This window comes from Watersipora subatra, chromosome 8 (assembly GCF_963576615.1).
Source record: "Watersipora subatra chromosome 8, tzWatSuba1.1, whole genome shotgun sequence".
NCBI classification, from domain to species: Eukaryota; Metazoa; Bryozoa; class Gymnolaemata; order Cheilostomatida; family Watersiporidae; genus Watersipora; species Watersipora subatra.
Genome location: NC_088715.1, coordinates 58447995 through 58467353, shown reverse-complemented (window position 1 = coordinate 58467353; position 19359 = coordinate 58447995). Strand labels below are relative to the sequence as shown.

The 19359-nt window shown below is 35.8% G+C and overlaps 1 protein-coding gene across 1 annotated transcript; it reads left to right on the top strand.

Moving 5' to 3' along the window:
- Positions 1-601: 601 nt before the first annotated feature.
- Positions 602-17915, top strand: LOC137401850 (uncharacterized). Its single transcript, XM_068088322.1, has 6 exons — positions 602-751; positions 6954-7053; positions 8908-9018; positions 9325-9445; positions 10873-10944; positions 17582-17915. Exons 1-6 carry the CDS (start codon positions 655-657, stop codon positions 17714-17716), a joined length of 636 nt encoding a protein of 211 aa, XP_067944423.1. The 5' UTR covers positions 602-654; the 3' UTR covers positions 17717-17915.
- Positions 17916-19359: the final 1444 nt, after the last annotated feature.

Sequence of the window (19359 nt, the reverse complement as noted above, 5' to 3'; positions counted from 1 at the left end):
TACATGCAAGGGCTGTTTGTGAACTGAGGTGACAATGAATCACTCTATCACCATACAATGTCAACACTTTCAGTTGATGGCAGTCGATTAGCTTCCCATCACACCAATGTAATACAACCCCAGTATGACTATCTATCTTATCTATGAATAACCAATGATATACAGCCCCTCATGTGTGGGGGCTGTATATCATTGGAGTAACTGATTGCATTAACTCACCTACTTAACACTGTCTATTCAGTGTCTTTGCAAGTCATGTAAGTATTGAATTGCTTTAAATAATAAGCATATATTAGAGTAATAAACTATAATCATCATCTCTTTAATATGAGCAATAATTACTATCTTAACTGTGCAAATTAATGATCATTCTCACGGCTGATGTTATTGTTCTGTCAATCACTACGAGTGACTAGCACAAAAAAGGGGCGTGGCCTAAACGCTCCTTGTTGGCACCGGAAACGCTCGTGTTGTTGAATGCACAGTTATCACTCTAGGGGGAGATAACTCTATGGTTGGGACTGTTTTCCTTATCCAATAGTCCGCCGTTTTAATATTTTCGCAGCGACTCTCAAGCGCGTGTTTCCGGTTTAATACAAGCGATATGGAAAGTTTGCATGTAAATGTGTATATGTAATCAGGTTGTTGTAAATTATGCAAGTTTCTTGCACTTCTCGGGTTTTTAATTTTGCGTACAGACTGCTGACTAAAGCTAAAATTAGTCCAGACCATGTTTTTTCAAAGTGTCCAGGTTTGTTTTTGAACTTCGTAATTATTATCATTTTATGGCGATTGAAAGCAACAGTTTTTGGTCTGAATTTTATTGTATTAATGTAACATATAGATTAATCTATCTATCTATCTCTGTAAAATATTTCAAGTGGCCGCTAGGCCTGTAGAAATAAAATGGTGCATTAGGCATAAAAATAAGATCACAAATAAGCATAGACTTATTTATCTAAGTCTGAAGGATAAAAGTATAAGATCGCTTGGTCTAGATATAAGAGAATCAGATGTTAAAATTTCATCGCACGGTTAAAAAAAGAGTGTTTCATTGCACTTGCATTGATTGTGTGTCTGATATTGGAGCCTCGAGTAAAATAGGATGAGTTCTTAATTACAAATCTATTAAAATCGACCATTAGGTCCTGGCTTAAAATTTTTTGCAGTGTGCTTTCGTCCTTGATGCGTCTTCTCTCTGCAAGTGTTTGCCATCCCATTTTCACCATTTCTGATGATATACTATCAAATTTTCTTAAATTGTTGGCCCACCTAAAAGCTTTTCGGTTAATGGATTCTAAATCTTGTATACTATAATCAAAATGTGGACTCCAGATTTCCGAAGCGTACTCTAGCAGTGGACGACACACACTATAGTATGCTGTCCTTTTGACATTAGGAGATGTTTTCTTAAGGGTCCGCATAAGCATAAAAAGAGTGCCGTTAGCCTTACGTATGATGCGATTTATGTGTTCATTAAAATTGAGGGTGCTAGAAACAAGTATACCCAAGTATAAAAAGGATTGCGAGGATATAAGAGATGTACCGCAATAGTTGTATATATGTGAAAATCTAACTGGTTCCACAGATGTAGATGTGCATTTATTAGCATTAAATCTCAGCTGCCACGACTCAGCCCATGCAGCCACTCTGCACAGTTGGTCCTGTAGCAGAAGGCTGTCGGACGCACATTCTATTGGTCTAAAAAGTATGGCATCATCCGCAAATAAACGTATGGATGTCTTTGGACAGTTCAGAGACTCTGGAAGGTCATTGATATATAAAAGAAAAAGCAAGGGTCCAAGCACCGACCCCTGGGGCACACCTGATGTTACCTGGGTAGGTGGAGATTTTTTACCGTTAACTATGACACAGAATGTGCGGTCCAGGAGCCAATGCTGGATCCAAGTCACTACATTTGCATTTAGGCCATAACTTCTAAGTTTGTGGATCAATTTGTCATGCGAAACTGTATCAAATGCTTTACTAAAATCCAAAACAAGTACATCCACTTGAGTGTTAAGATTATTAAAATTTGCCAAGTCTGATATGGTGTGTATAAGTTGAGATTCACAGCTGTGCTTTTTTCTAAAACCATGCTGTGTTTCACTTAGGATGTTATTCTGATCGAGATAATCTCTTATGTTATGAGCAATAATATGTTCTATTACCTTAGATGATACGCTAGTGAGTGATATTGGCCTATAGTTAAGTGGGGCCTTCTTGTCACCTTTCTTGAATACAGGGACTACATTGGCATGTTTCCAATCAAGTGGCACACACCCTGTGTTGAGGGAGTGTTTAAAAATCAGCGTTAAAATGGGAGCAATGTCAACAGCCAAAAACTTGAGCAGGGCAGGACTAAGGTTGTCTGGGCCCATACCCTTACGATGGTTAAGATTATTAAGAAGGGCCAAAACTCCCTCTTCACTGACAGCAATGTCCATTTGGGGTACATGTTCTGCACTAGATTGAGTGAATGATACTTGTGGGACGTGTCCATCGTCTACAGTAAATACGGACTTAAAATTGTTAGCAAAACTTATGGCCATATCGTTGTCATTCACACAGTTATGTAATTGCATAATGTTTGAACAGTTTCCCCCTTTTGAAGATTTAGATATGAGCTGGAAAAGAGGTTTGGAATCGCCATTCTTAAGGCTTTCAGCAATATGGGACTCTAAAAATTTATTATAATCTCTTTTAATAAGGCGTTTAGATAGATTACCAATGGACTTTAGTTGTTCTAAATTGTGGCTAGTAGGGTAAGCTTTATAGGTATGAAAAAACCTTCTCTTTTTTCGGCAAACTGTTTTGGCTTCCCTTGACAACCAGAATTTTTTACCTTTGGGTTTACGTACTGGGATGCATGAGTTAGCTACGTTTAAAATAGTGTACTTGAATGTGTCCCATAAAAAATCTGTCGTATTTGAAGCTTCAATAAACTGGAGATGTCTGTAAAGGTGGGCTGTCTGTTCGCTTATGTCAGACATCCGAGCCTTACCAAAGTCAAAAAGAGTTTTAGTAGTGCGAGAAACTGGGGGATCAACCTGTGGAAAAAAACTAAAAAATTCAAAGCACAGTGCTGTGTGATCCGACATTCCAACATCAGCGTTTTTAAAAATAGGGCAGGGATCAAAATTTGTAAAAATAAGATCAAGTGTGTTGCCTTTAGAGTGTGTAGGGAAGTTTACATGCTGCGAAAAGTTATTTTTCAAAATAAAAGATAAAAAGCTCTTAGCAAGTCCACGACCCCCTGGAGAGACGGCCGGCGTGTCAAGGGTCCACTGGATTTCAGGAAAGTTAAAATCTCCAAGTAAGACAAAATTGCTGACCAGGCTGTCCTCAAAAAAATCAAAAAGTGCACTCATCTTAGCTGAGCTCGGAGGACGGTAGTAGGTTACTACACAAACACGAAACCCGTGAACAGACAAGTTGATTACAAGCATCTCCTCATTAGGATCCACAAAAGAATCAAATATCTGAACCCCTTTCAATGATTTAATAGCGACTAAAATGCCTCCGCCTTTAGTGGGGCGGTCTCTGCGGAAAATTTCGTAGTTTGGTAGTTTTAGTTCATTGCTCGAAACCTGAGGGTCTAAATGGGTTTCGGTGAGAACTATAAAAATAGGATCATACTCATGTACAATGGTTTCCAGATACTGGACTTTGTTCCTAATACTGTTGCTGTTCCATAAAATCAGAGTCATGATTGTAAATCTCTGACGGCTTCCCTACTTGTCAATCTTTTGAGTATTTGGTTAAAAAAGGGGCAGTCACTATGGCTCGTTGCATCGTGACCCCTCGAGCCACAGTTACAGCACTTGGGGGGATTACTACAATCTTTGTGGTCAGCACCTGCTGTGATATTCTCACTGCAATGTCTGCAGATTTTGCTAGCAGTGCAGTTTGATGCTACATGGCTATACCCCCAGCACTGATAGCACTGAAGGGGCCTAGGCTTTGGTGGTTTTGCTTTTTCCACATTTAGTTTTAAGCACAGTTGCTGGATGTATATGCCTTTATCAATGACTTCAATTAGGTCATTTGGTACTTTAAAAATTAGTTTCACAGTACCAGTAGTTGTTTTATCTTTGGTCAGAAATCTGATCACCTTTTCACAGGAAGGGTACTCTTGCCTAACATATCCCAACAACTCGTCTTCGCTAATGTTTTTAGGGACCCCAAAACAAATTCCATCTGATCTTGGGGATGGCCTTTGGGGCCTTCTAACTTTGCAGTTTTCAGTGGTGGGGTTCCACTTTTCCAGTAATTGGTCTACTGAAGAAGATTTTTCAAATTGTATCATGAGCTTTGGGTCGTTTTTGTCATGTTCGAATTTTTTCAAAAACATAATTATTGGCTTATCTAGTATGCTGCTGATGCTGTGTCTGATGGCTATATGATTGAGAGCCAGAGATTTGTTTTCAAAGCTACTACACATTTATTGGGATCAAAATCCACCCGATTATTGTGGGGTTTGATTGACGGTGGTGGGTTGCCTGATAAGGTTGTTTCAGAATGAATAGGTGATTTCAATAAAGAGCTGAATGTTTTCAATTGATCAGTTTCAACCTGGGGGCCGTAGGCCTTTTGTTCAGGTATGTCCCTGTTGGTGTGTTGGCTGGACTTTTTCAACTTGTCTATGTTTTCGTTTGCCACCATTATTTGTGATCCAAGCTCGGTCAGTGAGGTGGTAAGCTTGTTTTCGAGTGTTTCTGTTATTTGTGACCTGAATTCTGATAATGATTTACTAATATTGTCCTCAAGAGTTTTCAGCCCGCCCATATTCATTGTTAGAGGTGCTTGTTGGTGGGAGTCAGTAACCAACTTCTCTAGTCTAGATTCAATTGTTTTAACATTGGGGTGGTCACATTTGTGGCAGTACCAATGCACTCCGGGGATTGCCAAGAATTTAATTGCCTCTTTTTTAAACTTGCTGCATGGATAGTGAAACCATGTTGTACAAATTTCACATTCAATTCCTTCATCCAATACTAACTTCTCGCATTTCCCACATGTGTGAGCATTAACTTTATTACTGCTAGAGCCAGATCTAGATCTATCTCCCTTTTGGCTGCTAGTACTGGAATTTCTTCCTAAACTTCCTGGAGTTGACATTACAAAAGAATGTACTGGCCAGTACCCACTCAATTAACCAAAAAAAAAAAAAAAAAAAAAAAAAAAGACACAAAACAAAACAATGCAAGCACTCCAACCGAACGAACTAGCCACAGCAGCGCCTGAGGCGGCCGAGCTGCTTAAATACCTGCTGTTGTGTTATGTTAGTGTATAGAAATTAGAAATGTACAAATATAAAAGAAAGAAAGAAGAAAGGTATATAGAAAATTCATCAAGATTTGAAGAGAGGAATTTTTTTGCGCCTAGCTCATTCAAAACCGGAAACCAACCGGTTTCCTATTATATAGTAATAACTATATAATTTTAGACATGTGTTAAAAATGAACTTGAATTTAATTTTATTGTTTGCAGTTTGCATTTTGGTACATAAATGCTTTGCTGATTTCAAATTTTTCAACTACCTATACACAAGCCTTTACAACCATAATTTAGTAGATATATGTACTTTTTACGTGAGTCAATACTGGTAGATTTGGCACTCTATTTATAGAAAAAACATTGCTTTGATGTTTGCTAACAATTATCGCAGGCTACAAGTTTACATGCATGCTGAACCGACATCAACTCAATCTATTATAATTTTTGCACGGTGGTCTGTGATTTCATTTGAATCAGTGCATGTGCCAGCAAGCAAATGCATATCAACAGTGGCTCTGCAGACTATTGACTTATATGCTGGTAAAATTTCATCTGTTCTTTCTTATTATGCACATCATAATCATCATACTAGTGGTAACTAGCTGTAAAAGCCCACAACAACACTACTTTTATCTTGTCGTAATAATTTTTAACATCTGCGCAAATGTTTGTACACAGCAAAAACTAAAGGCATAATTAATGGCGCAATTGTGTTGAAATTAACTGGTTAATTGTTAATAACTGGTTTGCATGTGTCATTATCCCAACAAAAACACAACGACTATGTTAAGAACCAGAACATAAAAATCTATTAGGGAATGTTATGCACAGAACATCTAGATAAAACGTTATTTGGTAATACAATGTAAATCATCAACTGTTGCTCGTTAGCTATTGTTATATAATAATGAGTGGTTAGGGTAAAGTACAAGTCCTCTGAAATTACAGCTTACTCTTTTGCTAAAATATTTGGTTGAAGCCTCAAAGACGTAACATTTCTTCTATCTATAAGTGTTAACAAGTTCATGATATTTGTCACCTCATCAATTCGGGAGTATTCAGTTGAAATGTATGCTCCCCCACAGACTTTTCCATTTTGGCTACAATCTGACGATGTTCCTTTTTCAAAAAGTGGATCTATTTTATAGATTAATATTCTAAAAATAAATTTAAAGCTAAGAAAGTAAGATGCCCTTACACATGAAATTTGGATTTTTATGCTTACAATTTTAAATGCCTCTCACAAAACATGGGCAATCCAAAGCATATTGACTTGGCAAATATACAAGCTAAAACACCGATAGTATGGACTCACGCTTTTTGGCAATCAATCTCATTCTCCGGTCATCTGCTAACTGTATTAACTTGTTAGACTGTCTCAGAAACTTACTATTAGAAAGATCTTAGTTGGTATGTTAGTTGTATGATAAACCATAGATCTATTGGTGAAGATTTCAAGGCTAGATTATTGAAAACAATAAGGTTTTTAAGTTTCAATTGGAGTAGGTCTCTATATCATCAAAATTATTTGGGTATTTGGTTTTATCCATATTCATGCTTCCGTGTTAATGATGCTGAAGAACCAGTAAAAATTAATAGTATTTTGTTTTGTCATTAAGTCTATGTCACAAGGATGCTGCAGTGTTTCTATTAAATGATATGTTTTATTTTAGTGTTAGAAAGAACTGCGTGTGGGCATGTCACTACTCGATTCTATAACACAACATCTTTGCTCTATTTATCACAAAGAAAGCAACAGTCTTCCAGGCTCCGGTTTGTTATTAGATTTCTTTCTATGCATGACTAAAAATATGCAGCCACTCCGCAGCCCAAACTATATTTATGAAGTGCATAAATTTTGGCTGAAGCAACTGAAGTTTGTGACAAGCGGCCACATAAGTGTAAATCAAACATCATTACAGTTATTTCTTGTGTTAACATTGCATGATTCCAATTATAACATTTAATATTTTACCCAAATTGTAAGCTTGACAAATCATAGATGACAATGGAAAACGGGAGCAAAACTGAGCATGATTGAAGCCAGTCACATGCAAGCTTTTATTCTTTGACAACAACAGCTATTATATTCAACCAAGGCTTCCAGCAGCAAAAGAGTCGCTTCGGTTTCCACGTGGTCGGGCTTTTAGTAAGAATGTTAAATCACCTTTTGTTAGCTTGCAGTTACATCGGTCAATGAACGTTTTTGAACTTTAATAAAACTTAAAAGGTGTAGCGAAATGTAAATGGCAATATATATGGTAGACTTTATCCAAGTGTTAATTGTTTAGACACGGCAGCAATATTTTTAATGTTTCATCATCCACTTCTGTAATTTTTCTAAAAACTGTTTGAACATCTGTAATTTTATAGCCATGCTGTTCCAAGAACACTGATCATCTAGAACTGTTGGAAAAGCTTGTTTTGTGACTTGTTATCATGTTAGTACAGTGCAAGTCATTCTCTTAATTAAGGAAGTGATTTACTGTTGACATATTTAGTAACTTATTAACTTACTCTATTCCGCTCTTGAAAAGTTTTGTCACTGTATTCCCTTTTCAACTCAAGTTCAATTCTATTAACCGACTCCTGTCACCTAATATATGAAAATTTTGTGTAACACGGCGACATTTAGCTCAGACATTCTTTCCAACGCCAGTGACCTTTTTGAGGTTTCAACCAGTTTGTTGCTTGTTTGTTGATCACACTCAATGTTAAGCCTCTTGCAATAGGATTTAATTTTTCTTGTAAACTGAATATAACGTCTGAATTAGCTGTTGTCAAAAAACTTTAACTATACACTTAAGCAACTGGTCTTTCCAATACTAGTTATAATGGTTTTATAAAAGACACCTCAAGCGTCATCAATCAGGTTTAATCTAAGTTGTTAGTATGACAAAACATGCTTGTGTTTCTCTCTTTTTTAGGTTGTTGATTTTTTGGAAGTTAATAAAAAACACTTCTCTTGCTTAAGATTAAAATGCTAATAAAAGTACAGGTAGAACCTCAGCGACATGTACAGCTTGCACATGTGTACTAAGCACAATTATTGGCGTTAAAACAGTAATGTCAGGCATATCCTAATTACTCAAGCCAATAATTAGTTGTTATATAGCAAGTTTCTAATAGTAATAGCTAGATGCGCTTTCTATGACCATAACTACTCATTGTCATGTTAAAGTGATATAACCACTACTACCTACATATAAATTAGGTCATTAATCTAGCTAGATCAACTAATTAATTTTCATACATTATTTTTCGTAGCTGAAATTGGCAAAAATATGTTATTAAAAAGAATGTTTTCTTTCTCTAGACTATTGGTTTGAAAGGCTCTATCTAGTAAGCTAGTTGCCAACCAGAATCCAAAATCCAACCGGTTCACCAAGTTGTCAAATTAAACATAATGGGATTCTTTTTGTAGTAAAAACCCTTTGTGTTTTTAGGTTCATAGGTTGTTACTAAACATGCCTACAATGTCCAAATATTGGAAACTCTGCAAAAAGGAGGCTAAAATAGAATTCTTCTACAGTATTTCGTTTTACGATTTTCATTAATGATGTAAAAATAATGTTAAAGATTGAACAGCAGCAATTGATTTTTGGCAATGTTTTACCTTTGTACTAGGATAGACAGGTCGGCTCAAATGGTCGCACTTCACGATGAGCAAAACAACTATTTAAAGAGTTTACCTTACAAAGAAGCCATGGACTACGTACATGACAACTATGATGGCAAGTACGTCTTATCAGCCTCCAATCTCACCAGCCTTTTCTGATTCTATAGCATGCAGACTTTGTATAAATTCTACTGCACCTTAGAATGTTCAACTGTAGGATTATGCCATTCACTTTTAAGTACCCTGAGATACATACCACTATAATTTGATTTCAAGCTACCAGACTTAATGAAAAAATCAAGTTTTTGCAAAAAGCCAGTCTAGGCGAAAAAGCCAGTCTATGCAAAAATCTTGTGCAAGTGTCCATGCTTTGCTTGTCCTCTTTTTCTTATGCCGTAAACAGATTTACATATGTATGTTCTTAGAACAATACAACCGACCAAAAAAGAAAATGAAAATGGGGAGATGATTGCCAGAATTGTATTAAAGAAAAAAGCAGAAACAACCTTTTCAATAGCCACGTCCATTGAACAAGCTCACTTGCAGGTTGGTGAACTTTAGGAGTTCTACATGAAAGTTTTCCCAAAGGCTATGCTAATAGTGTATAGTATTTTCAGTCAAGTACCTGTTCCAAGTTGTCATTTTTCAACATAATTTAGGAATAGTTGACATTAAAATCATCCTTAGCAGCATTTTATTATTTTAAGAGGTAATTAGATAAGTTTCTATGCGATGAATCATTTTCATAAAAAATTTTGTTTGGAGCTTCAAGCATGGTGATGTTCTGGCATATGCCAATGTTGATGTATAGTTCTATCATTACCTTGCAATTATTGTATTATATTATTATTGCAATATATATCATTATATTATTGCAATTATGGTACTTTCTACGCTGTAATTGGAGCCTGAACAGTCTAAAATAGAACATTAATTTTATGATTTAAAAGCCCAGCACAAATTGCACAAATATAATTTAGGGTGCTTTCTGATTCATGCGCGTACCACAGGTCTTTTTACCGGAGGAAATAAATTGTGTTCTACTCATAGCACAGCGTTTATATTATGAAGGTGTACATGCTATCTGAACACTCCTTGTGTACGTATATTTAGCGCTAGTGGATTGTGTGAGCTTTCCAAGCGACTAATTACAGAAGTGTTCGATACTTAGAATTTTTGTGGCTATTGAAAAGTCTATAGTGCAATTCTTTGGTTTCGAGATAAGTAATATTTTAAAGCAATTATTCATGATAGTATTAAAGTATATGGCTGGATTAATGAACGTTTACAGGTAGACTGAAACCGCATACAATGAAATGGACAATATAAACACATAACGAAGTGGAATAGAAAATGGCACGAGTGGGAAAATCTGATTAAACTGCATTTATGTTTGAAACTCAAATGCAATGAGCTGGGGCAGTGATAATGAATTACATTGATCTGGGATTTTCTGTCAGCTGATACAATTCAAGTAGCGAGCCGCCACAACAGTTGCTCACTTCACCTTTTCAAGGCTATTCAAGTATTCATGAATACATGAACTTGTTTATTTCTGTAAACGATGACACAGCATCTGAATGGCATCGTTGATAGTTTTTTCAAATTATTTTGTTGTATGCATACGGAATGCGAAAGCCTCCTTAAACTAGTCTATTATATATTTTTTCTATTAATATTTTATGTTTATATTTTTGCAATTTGGTTGTTGGACATATGAGAGAGCAGTGCAATTTTCATATCCTGCTGAAAAGAGGTGTAACTAGTATTTATTCTCATCCCATGCGTATGCACTGCTAATACATGTCGAGAGGATAGTTTTAGTGGCTACAAGTGAGAATTTAAGGTGATGCTATTGGCTGTGTAGCAATTGGTGTCTGTATTGTAGTATCATGCTATAGATAAGGAAAGGGATATCTGGTACCTAGCCGAGTGGTGAAAGTTTTAATAAGTTCATGCTTTCATATTGTCAGGTGAAGGTCAACAATATTCGACGGAAGGCAGAAAGTGGTCTGAAAGTGATTGTCCAATTTAAGGAGAAGCCGGTATGAAACTATATCTCGTGTTTATTCATGTCTTGTGGGTGCCTACAGACTTCTCAGTTATTATCTTTCATCTTGTAGTCAAACTTACTTTAACTCATACCTCTGACTATAGTTTCGTGTTATTATCTAAAGGTTAGACTATAGCCTACCAACTTTTGTCTGGCACCGATGTTTTTAGTGAATGCTTCCATTGGTATCACCGCTAGGTATACGGCGTGTTGGTGTACATTATATACTGATATAAATACCGTAGAATCTCCGCTTACGAAAGACTCTACATACGAAATTTTCAAGTTACAAAACATCTTTGACTAAAGATAGTACTCCAAATTATGAAATATGTTTCTAGATATGAAAGGGCTATTTTTTTATTTGTTTGAAAGGCAGAACAGAACTATAAACGCGGTATACTAGAGTGGTGTGGTCACACATGGTGCACTCATTGCAGCATTCTGTAGGAACATCAGGGGGTGTTAGTTGCAGAGATGGCTGTATACCCATGTGGCAAATATTGTCCCAGTTATTCAACTGTTATCCATCGTTTTTTTAAGTCATCAATCCGTTTGCACACGCGCTCGTTCACGAAAAAGCCGCCATATTTGTAGAAAACAATCGTCATTCTCTTATTTAACCCTTTCGCAGGCAAGTTTTTTTGGCCTATTTGAGACCCCCTGGGCAAATTAATTTTTCAAAAATCGATTTAAAAAAATCCCTGTTTCACTCCTATTTATGATATTGTAAACGTTTATTATGTGTTTATGCTACAGGTAAATACAAATAAACGTGTTTCAAGTCAATCCTTCACATAACTGTTTCTCTAGCTATGGTACTTTTGGAAGAATTTGCCCTTGCAGAGGCCTGATTAGTATATAAATTTCTGATAGTAGTCCAGGCACTAGCATCACTGCCACCTCCATGAGCATGAGAACTGTTGCTAGCTTCTTCATCACCTTCACTCTCAGATTCCAATGCAAAATCACTCCAGTCACTATCTGAACCAGATTCACTGTCACTATTAGTTCTGGCTGTTAACTCTAAAAAGTTGTCACAATCAGCTGATATCATCCTATTACTGCTAGCACTAACACTATTACTTCTTGCAGCATTAGAGAGACGTGGGTAATTCCATTTGGAGGGTGCCATGGCACTAAAAGAAAGTTGTTGCACTCTGGGAAGACATTCAGAAAGCAGAAACAAGCTACAAACAAAATTCCCAATTTTATTTAAAGACGTTTTTATTTCGGATTTTTCGTTAGTTTAATATTGCAAAAACAATCTTTTTTCTCAAAACGGTTTATTTTTTAGTTTCTAACAAAGACCAATATATTGTAGTTTACTATTAGTAAAGAATTTAACTGAAAAAGGCAATAAGCCATACAAAAATCGATTTTTAAAAAACGTTGGTGTGGTGACAAAATAATCGCTCTGCCCATTGTCGTCAGTTTCGCAAAACGACAATAATGTCACTCTGCCTGCAAAAGGGTTAATAGTATTTTTTGGTGTTGTTTTGATACTACAATAAAAAATTGCAAACAAAAGCATTGTTTTCAAAAATTCATTGCAAAAGCTTCTTATTTTTGACGATAAAATTTATCTACAAAGATGGCCGACAACGATAGAATGACGTCATGAATAAACGAAGGATTATTGATGATAACAGTTTAATAACAGACAATATCTGTCACCTGGGTATACCACCATTTTTGTAACTATCACCTCTTGATGTACCTACAGAATGCTGCAAATTAAATTAAGGTACTCTCTCCAAATTAAAGCAAGCTACAGAAAGTAAAGGTTGCTGCAACCTAACACTTTAATCAGATGATGCTAATTATGACATGCAGCTATTATTATGGTTTCAAGTTTATCCCCATGAACCTTCTATTTCAAATGGCAAAATATCATGTTTATGAAGAAATAACTTTTTCAAACTGTCAAGACGAACAACGCTGAATCTTTAAACAACAACCTGCTCATAGTCGCCAGGACAAATCCTTTATTGTGAGTTCTTAAATGATTAGCTTACTTTCAGTTGTCAAGTCATTTTCCTGAGTTTTACATGAGTCCATAGTCATACTTATTGTTCCGTTTTTTCCTTTCAGTTCGTTTCCATTTTAGTCGATTTTTTACATCCGCTTTGCATCATGTGTTGCAGAACTTAGACTAGACTCTGGCATTGCTTTATAGAGGTGGAACGAGACAGGTTTTTTAAGTTCGAGACGAGACTCGAGACACTGTCTTGTAAAAATTCGAGACACGAGACAGTAAAATAATGAGCATTTGGTGATGATTTCACTACACAAGTACTAGCTACTTGGTATATATAAAATTAATAAAACTATTTTTAAATTGAATTTTCGCCTGGTGTAAACGATTTAAATACAACATTTTAATAGTGATATGCATGTAGTTTTTGTAAACAAGAGTGACACAAACAGCTCTAAAATACCGAAGTTATATATTCTAAGAATTTTGAGCTTGATTGATCATAATTATTATAAACATATTGCTTTGTACATGTATATTTTTACCATCTATTGAATAGTTCTTACTTTTTAATGTAATGAAACCGATAGCCGTCGCTCTACAAAGAAATACCGCAACTAAAAGAACACACGATAATACTTTCATTCTTATCGTTTCATTAATGTTAAGTGTTGTTTGTGTATTAACTATAGTATGTAAATTATATTTAAATTGTACTCATGAAATTATATTAATTACTGTATACATGCACATGTATATTCTCATATTGAGCTAACAAAACGTCATTGTTAACCGAACACGGACTATGGTCGACACGGCCTTTCGTTCGTTTCTCCGTGTCCGGGCAAGTTTTACCCGCGATTGGTAGTATATACGTAAAAGAGGCCTGAATTTTATGAAGGGCAGTTGGTGTTTAGACACGATACGATAAAATACAGACATTTTACCCGCAAAAGTCTTATTTATTAAATTGGATTATCCGAAGAGTAATTAGATACGACCCGGTATCTGTTTTAAGGACACAGAACCGAACTAAAATATAACAGGGTCGTTGTTCGGACTACATGATTAGACTCAGTGGCCAACATAATCAATAGCAACAGGTAGTAACGGACCGGGTATAACTTTAAAGGCAGTCGCCCGCAATCCATTACAATATATGGAGTTGTCGCTACCGTAAGAAGCCATGTTTTAACAACCGTGCGCAGGCGCTTTAGTTCGATTTCCTGTCTCGAGTTTGGCAATAGTTAAGTCGAGACGAGACCGATACGAGACAGGTCGATACTCGAGACGTCTCGTGTCTCGTTCCACCTCTATTGCTTTAATCTACACACGTTGCGTCTCACACTTTCAACAAGCTATTTCTGTTCAGTTTTCTTCAAGCATATCTGTCTATTTTTGAAATCCTGATTAGCTGTTAAATTTAAAAAAACGTTTTTATATTTTACCAACAAAAATTTGTTTCAAAAATTAGCCTGACGGCAGTTGTAACATATTCAATCTGCTAATGATTGATCAGTTCTGACAAGCTATCAGAGCAGATCGAGTACGGTTCCATTGTATTTTGCTGAATAAGCTAGCATGCGCCAGATAACCAATAAGAATGGCGACCACATCGGTCGCTTCTTATTGGTTGTTTGGCATTATAGTGGTTATTTGGTTCTTCACCATTACTTCCCATATTAACACTAATACTAAACTGAACATGTTTTACCACCGTGTATGTAAACCATAGATATAATAAACCCTATATAATCTATATATATATATTTCTCAAAGTCCGTCTGTAGATCCGTCTGTAGGTTTTCCGGCTATAGCTATTATTAGAACACCTGAGCTGGACAGCAAGGCAGACTCAAAGTCATGGCTTACCGCCATTGGAAGCCTAACCTTATTAACTAGCTTAGTGGTTTTTCTCATTGGCAATATGCCAGAATACTAGCTTGAAAGGTACAGTTGTTTGACAAAGTTTTAAAACCTTTACAGTTGATTTTATTTTTCTCATGATATGTAGTTTGAAAGTTAGAATGGCAACTGTTGTTATATATTAAATACAAATCAATTTTCTGTCCAAATACTCTTCTATTACATGGGCAACGCCGGGTGGTACAGCTAGTAAATATATAAATAGGATTTATTATATCTATGATGTAAACACTGATTGTCTTGGGCATGTGTTCATACCATTGGTCTCATACCATTTCACAGTGTTGTTATTATTGAGCACATGACTTAATATCTCCATCGCCAACCCTGCCACTGTGTCTGTAACTTTGTCTTTACAAACTATTTTATCACCTCCCAAACCTTATAACAGAAAGGACAATCAAACCACAGACACAAGCCTCAGTAGACATATCACTCTAAAGCCCTGCCAGGAGTGACTGTGATTAACGTGAAGAAGAAAACCATTTTGCACGTGTAATATCAACTGACAGGGTAGATCGGTCGTTGCGCTCATTTTCGAAGAAGCTTGTCAGTCACTAATATTAGTCGAAATCTAATAATAGATCAATAAATTAGCTAGTGTAAAATCAGCTTTACAGATAATTTTGAATCATTCATTTTTTAAGGAACATGCTGTATAAGGTCCTCTTTCTTATGCATTCACTATGTTTCCATGACTCGCATAATCCATGACTCGCATGATTCACATAATTCGAACGATCCATCCGCATGTTGAGTTACTTAGCAATCGAGCGTTTCAATGAACACCTGGCGATGCGGATTTAACACCAGTACTTGACCCCATAGGTCAAGTATTAGCCTAATTAATGACTCTATAAATAGCTAAGCAGGTCTTGTAACGCTTAGCTTAGCAGCGATCGTTCGGAACATTGGCGCATTGAGACTGCTGAAATCGAAATAAAAACGACTGAAGCGTGAAAATGTTTTTAATGTAATAGCCAACGATATTCTAATGCACATTAATCGCAAGTACCGTTTCCATGATTCGCAAGCACGATGGATTCGATAAAGTTTTGCGGATCGCAAAACTCGCTTAGATTGCGGATTTATGCCGTTTCCATGACGCGGATAACTTGCGGGTTGGCTCTAATTTCCGAATTATGCGGGTCATGGAAACGCAGTGATGGAGTTATAACATTGGAATATTTCAATTGTTCATCCGGTTTCTACTCAAACCGGTGTCTTCCAGTTACTATCGCTATCATTCATATCAGTCTAATTAAATTCGTGTAAATAAATGATAATGATAATATAATAACAATATGAATTTAAAAAAGGCCAACTACTAAATAGTTTAGCCATTTCAGTTTTAGATTGTATCAAGTGGGAAAAGCTAGTTTGTAAAACTCAGAATAAAGGTCTTGACAACTACATATAAACCGTTATGTTTAAAAACTCAGCCACAGTTATTTGTCCACACAACTCGGAGGAGGCTATTCCTTATAAGGCTTGGTAATTGTTATTTGAAAGAGAAGACTCGTCCTCATAAAGTTGAGACCTTGGTAAGAATCACATGTCATGCTTAGCAACATTTTATTAATGGGGCGTGCTAGGCTCAAACTATTTAAAAGCATCAAACTTTAGTGATCGCTCTCCATATTTTGTAGTTAGGTAACCCTTGATCCTGTTAAAGGTCAATGTCATTTTTAAGAAAAACGTATAATAATTTTGTGGTTATTTATCTACAAACCAATATTTTTCAATGACCAGTAGGACCATTTTACAACCGAGAACCTCACATCAAGGTAACCTTAAGAAATCTTCGCAGTCGTCGTAAATCTACAGTAATATTGAATCAGTCCCCAAACAATAGTGTGATATCCGCTTTAGAATTATAGATTGGGTAATAAACTGCTGCAACTGCATTTGGTTAAGGTTTATGCCTGCAACTGGAATAAATCGATTTTTTTGGTTCAACTCGATTCAATCGATGCGATGGCGCCATTAAATCGGATTTCTTCGCTACCAATTTTTTGGTGCCAACTATTGGGCTCCGAATTATTTGGTGGCCCATTGTTTTTGCACCGCTTATTATTATTACTACTGCTTATTGTTATTATTGGCAACTATGTTTACTACTCATTGCTGAAATCACTTTTACAATTCTTTAGTTTGAAAATTAAGTTAATTGATTTTTACCCATCGTCGAATATGAAAGAAACAAAATTTGAACCAAAAATATGAACCGAAATTCTGTCAGAATGATATTTATTTGTGTTTGACAAGGATAGCAAGAAGGACCCTTTGATGAAGTTTATGAGATATGAAAACAAGATTAAATGCAGACCCTGCATCCACACTAAAAACAATGAGGTGACAAAATGAATGACCATTCTATTTTTAAAATGTAAGAATTTTTTTCTCTAGAGTTGGCGAAAACCGACAACGAATGTAAATATTATATTGTAGCTGGCATTATTGTCAATATAAAGGCTTGAATACTTTTCTAGTTTTATTAAAATTTTCACACTGCAATAATAGTATATAATATCTATAATAAATATAATATTATATATTTTTCATTCTACGTCAAAGTGATTTTTTGATCGCACCAAAAGTGCTAGCGCCATAAAAGATAAGAAGGTGTTGCCAAAAATCACTAGAAACATGCACCTTTTTTTATTAGTATTTTAAAGCCAAAGTGTTTTAGTACTATATGCTGTTTTTATAATTTATCCTGTAGAATGGTGCGCCTTCCAAGACAGTCGCAAATCGCATGCAGGTTTTATTGGACAAAGCAGAATTGCTGACCGAACATCGCCTTGTAAATGATGTACTCTCTTTAGAAATCACCTGCAAACCTGGTTCATCCTCCTAACTCAGCCAGGTCAAGGATGCGAGAGGATAGTTTTAGCGTCAATCAGATGCACAGACTTCAGCTGTTTTACGTAACAGCACAAACTATAATATAGAAATTTTTTGATGAGCCTATGTTTTTAAATTTATGAAATTATCGGTGTTTAGTTGTTTTTGGCTATGTAACAAAAAATATATTAGTCTTTTTTATTGGCCCTCTCTACTCATTTTCACACAATCTTTTTCTTTTTTCATCTTTAGCCACGTTATTTATGTAATTGTATTATCAAGTAGCTAGTTGTATCACACTGTTGATAAATAACAGGTTAGGTTTTCTAGCCTGCTAGTATGTAGCTGTAATACAGTCATGTGCAAACGTATAGGGCCGCCTACAATAATCTAGTATTTATGAAATATATAAAACCAGTTGCAATTTGTCTTTAAAAAAACAAGAACACAGAAACTTTCTTATCTACCTGTCTTTAAACGCAATACTCTAGCTGTTACGTCGCTAAGCAGTGTTTAATGAAATTTGTTTTTACCAAATTATCCTTTGAGAAAATAGTGCTTATATTGTCAATAATGACTAAATATATACTGTTAGGGAAGTGGAAGTGTCAAACATTTAAAAACACTTCAAGGAATTTAACGCAATGGCTTGAAAGAAAGAAAACACCATTTATTAACTTTTGCTAATGTTTCGCTAATACTGAGCAGATCTCATCGCTTAAGAGTTTTATGTAATCAGGAGGAATAAAGTTTAACTTGCAAACAATACAATAACACCAAAGAAAAGTGTACTTTTTTATCTAATGATGTGTAACTTTATATTATTTTAGTTGGCAATATTTGGCTTGTTGAGTCTTATACTTTGAGCGCATGACAATTATCGGGAGGTTTAATATTTCTGCACATGACAGTATTGCATACAAATACAGATGGTAATAAGATTCATATATCTATTGACATAATGGTGTTATAAAGTAATGTTTCATACTTTGGGCAAGAATGGCAGAATACTTAGCAGGCCCGGCCTCCGCCAGGCGTTCCTGTTGTCTCTTACTTCTAGAATATTCCGTTAACTACATCTTCGGCCTCGCGTGTTAGTGTCACTACTCCATCCCTCATGCAAACATGTCTGCAAATGCTCTATTCCCTGAGCTCACTCAGCAGGGACTATTTCTTTGTAGAGTCGAGCATTACTTAGCACTTGGGTGAGTACATTCGCAGTGCGCAGTTCTATTTTCACTCTTCGTTTCAGGCAATCACACGCAACAAATTGTTTTTGTAAACAGCAAGGTAGAGTTTTCTGTGAGTTAGATTTGAGATTTGTGTTATGTTGGACTGGAAGCATAAATGCATGTGCTCATTTACCGTTTTTTTACCTGGATTTATCATTTTATCAAGTTATCTATCTGCACTTCCATGTAGCAAGGTTAGAGTAACATTAAATATACAATTTGTTTTTTCACATACAAATACGGACAGAAAATTTTCAGGCAGAGGACTTCTCTATTGAGTTGCCTTTGTATGTCCATATCCAGTTGAGGTAATCTCCCAAAGTTTGTATTGTCTTTTAATGTCTAGGTAAAAATTATTGTTCGCTAACGTTCCAGTGGAATTGTAGGTTATTACTTATTTTCATAGATAAACTCTGTTGCAATA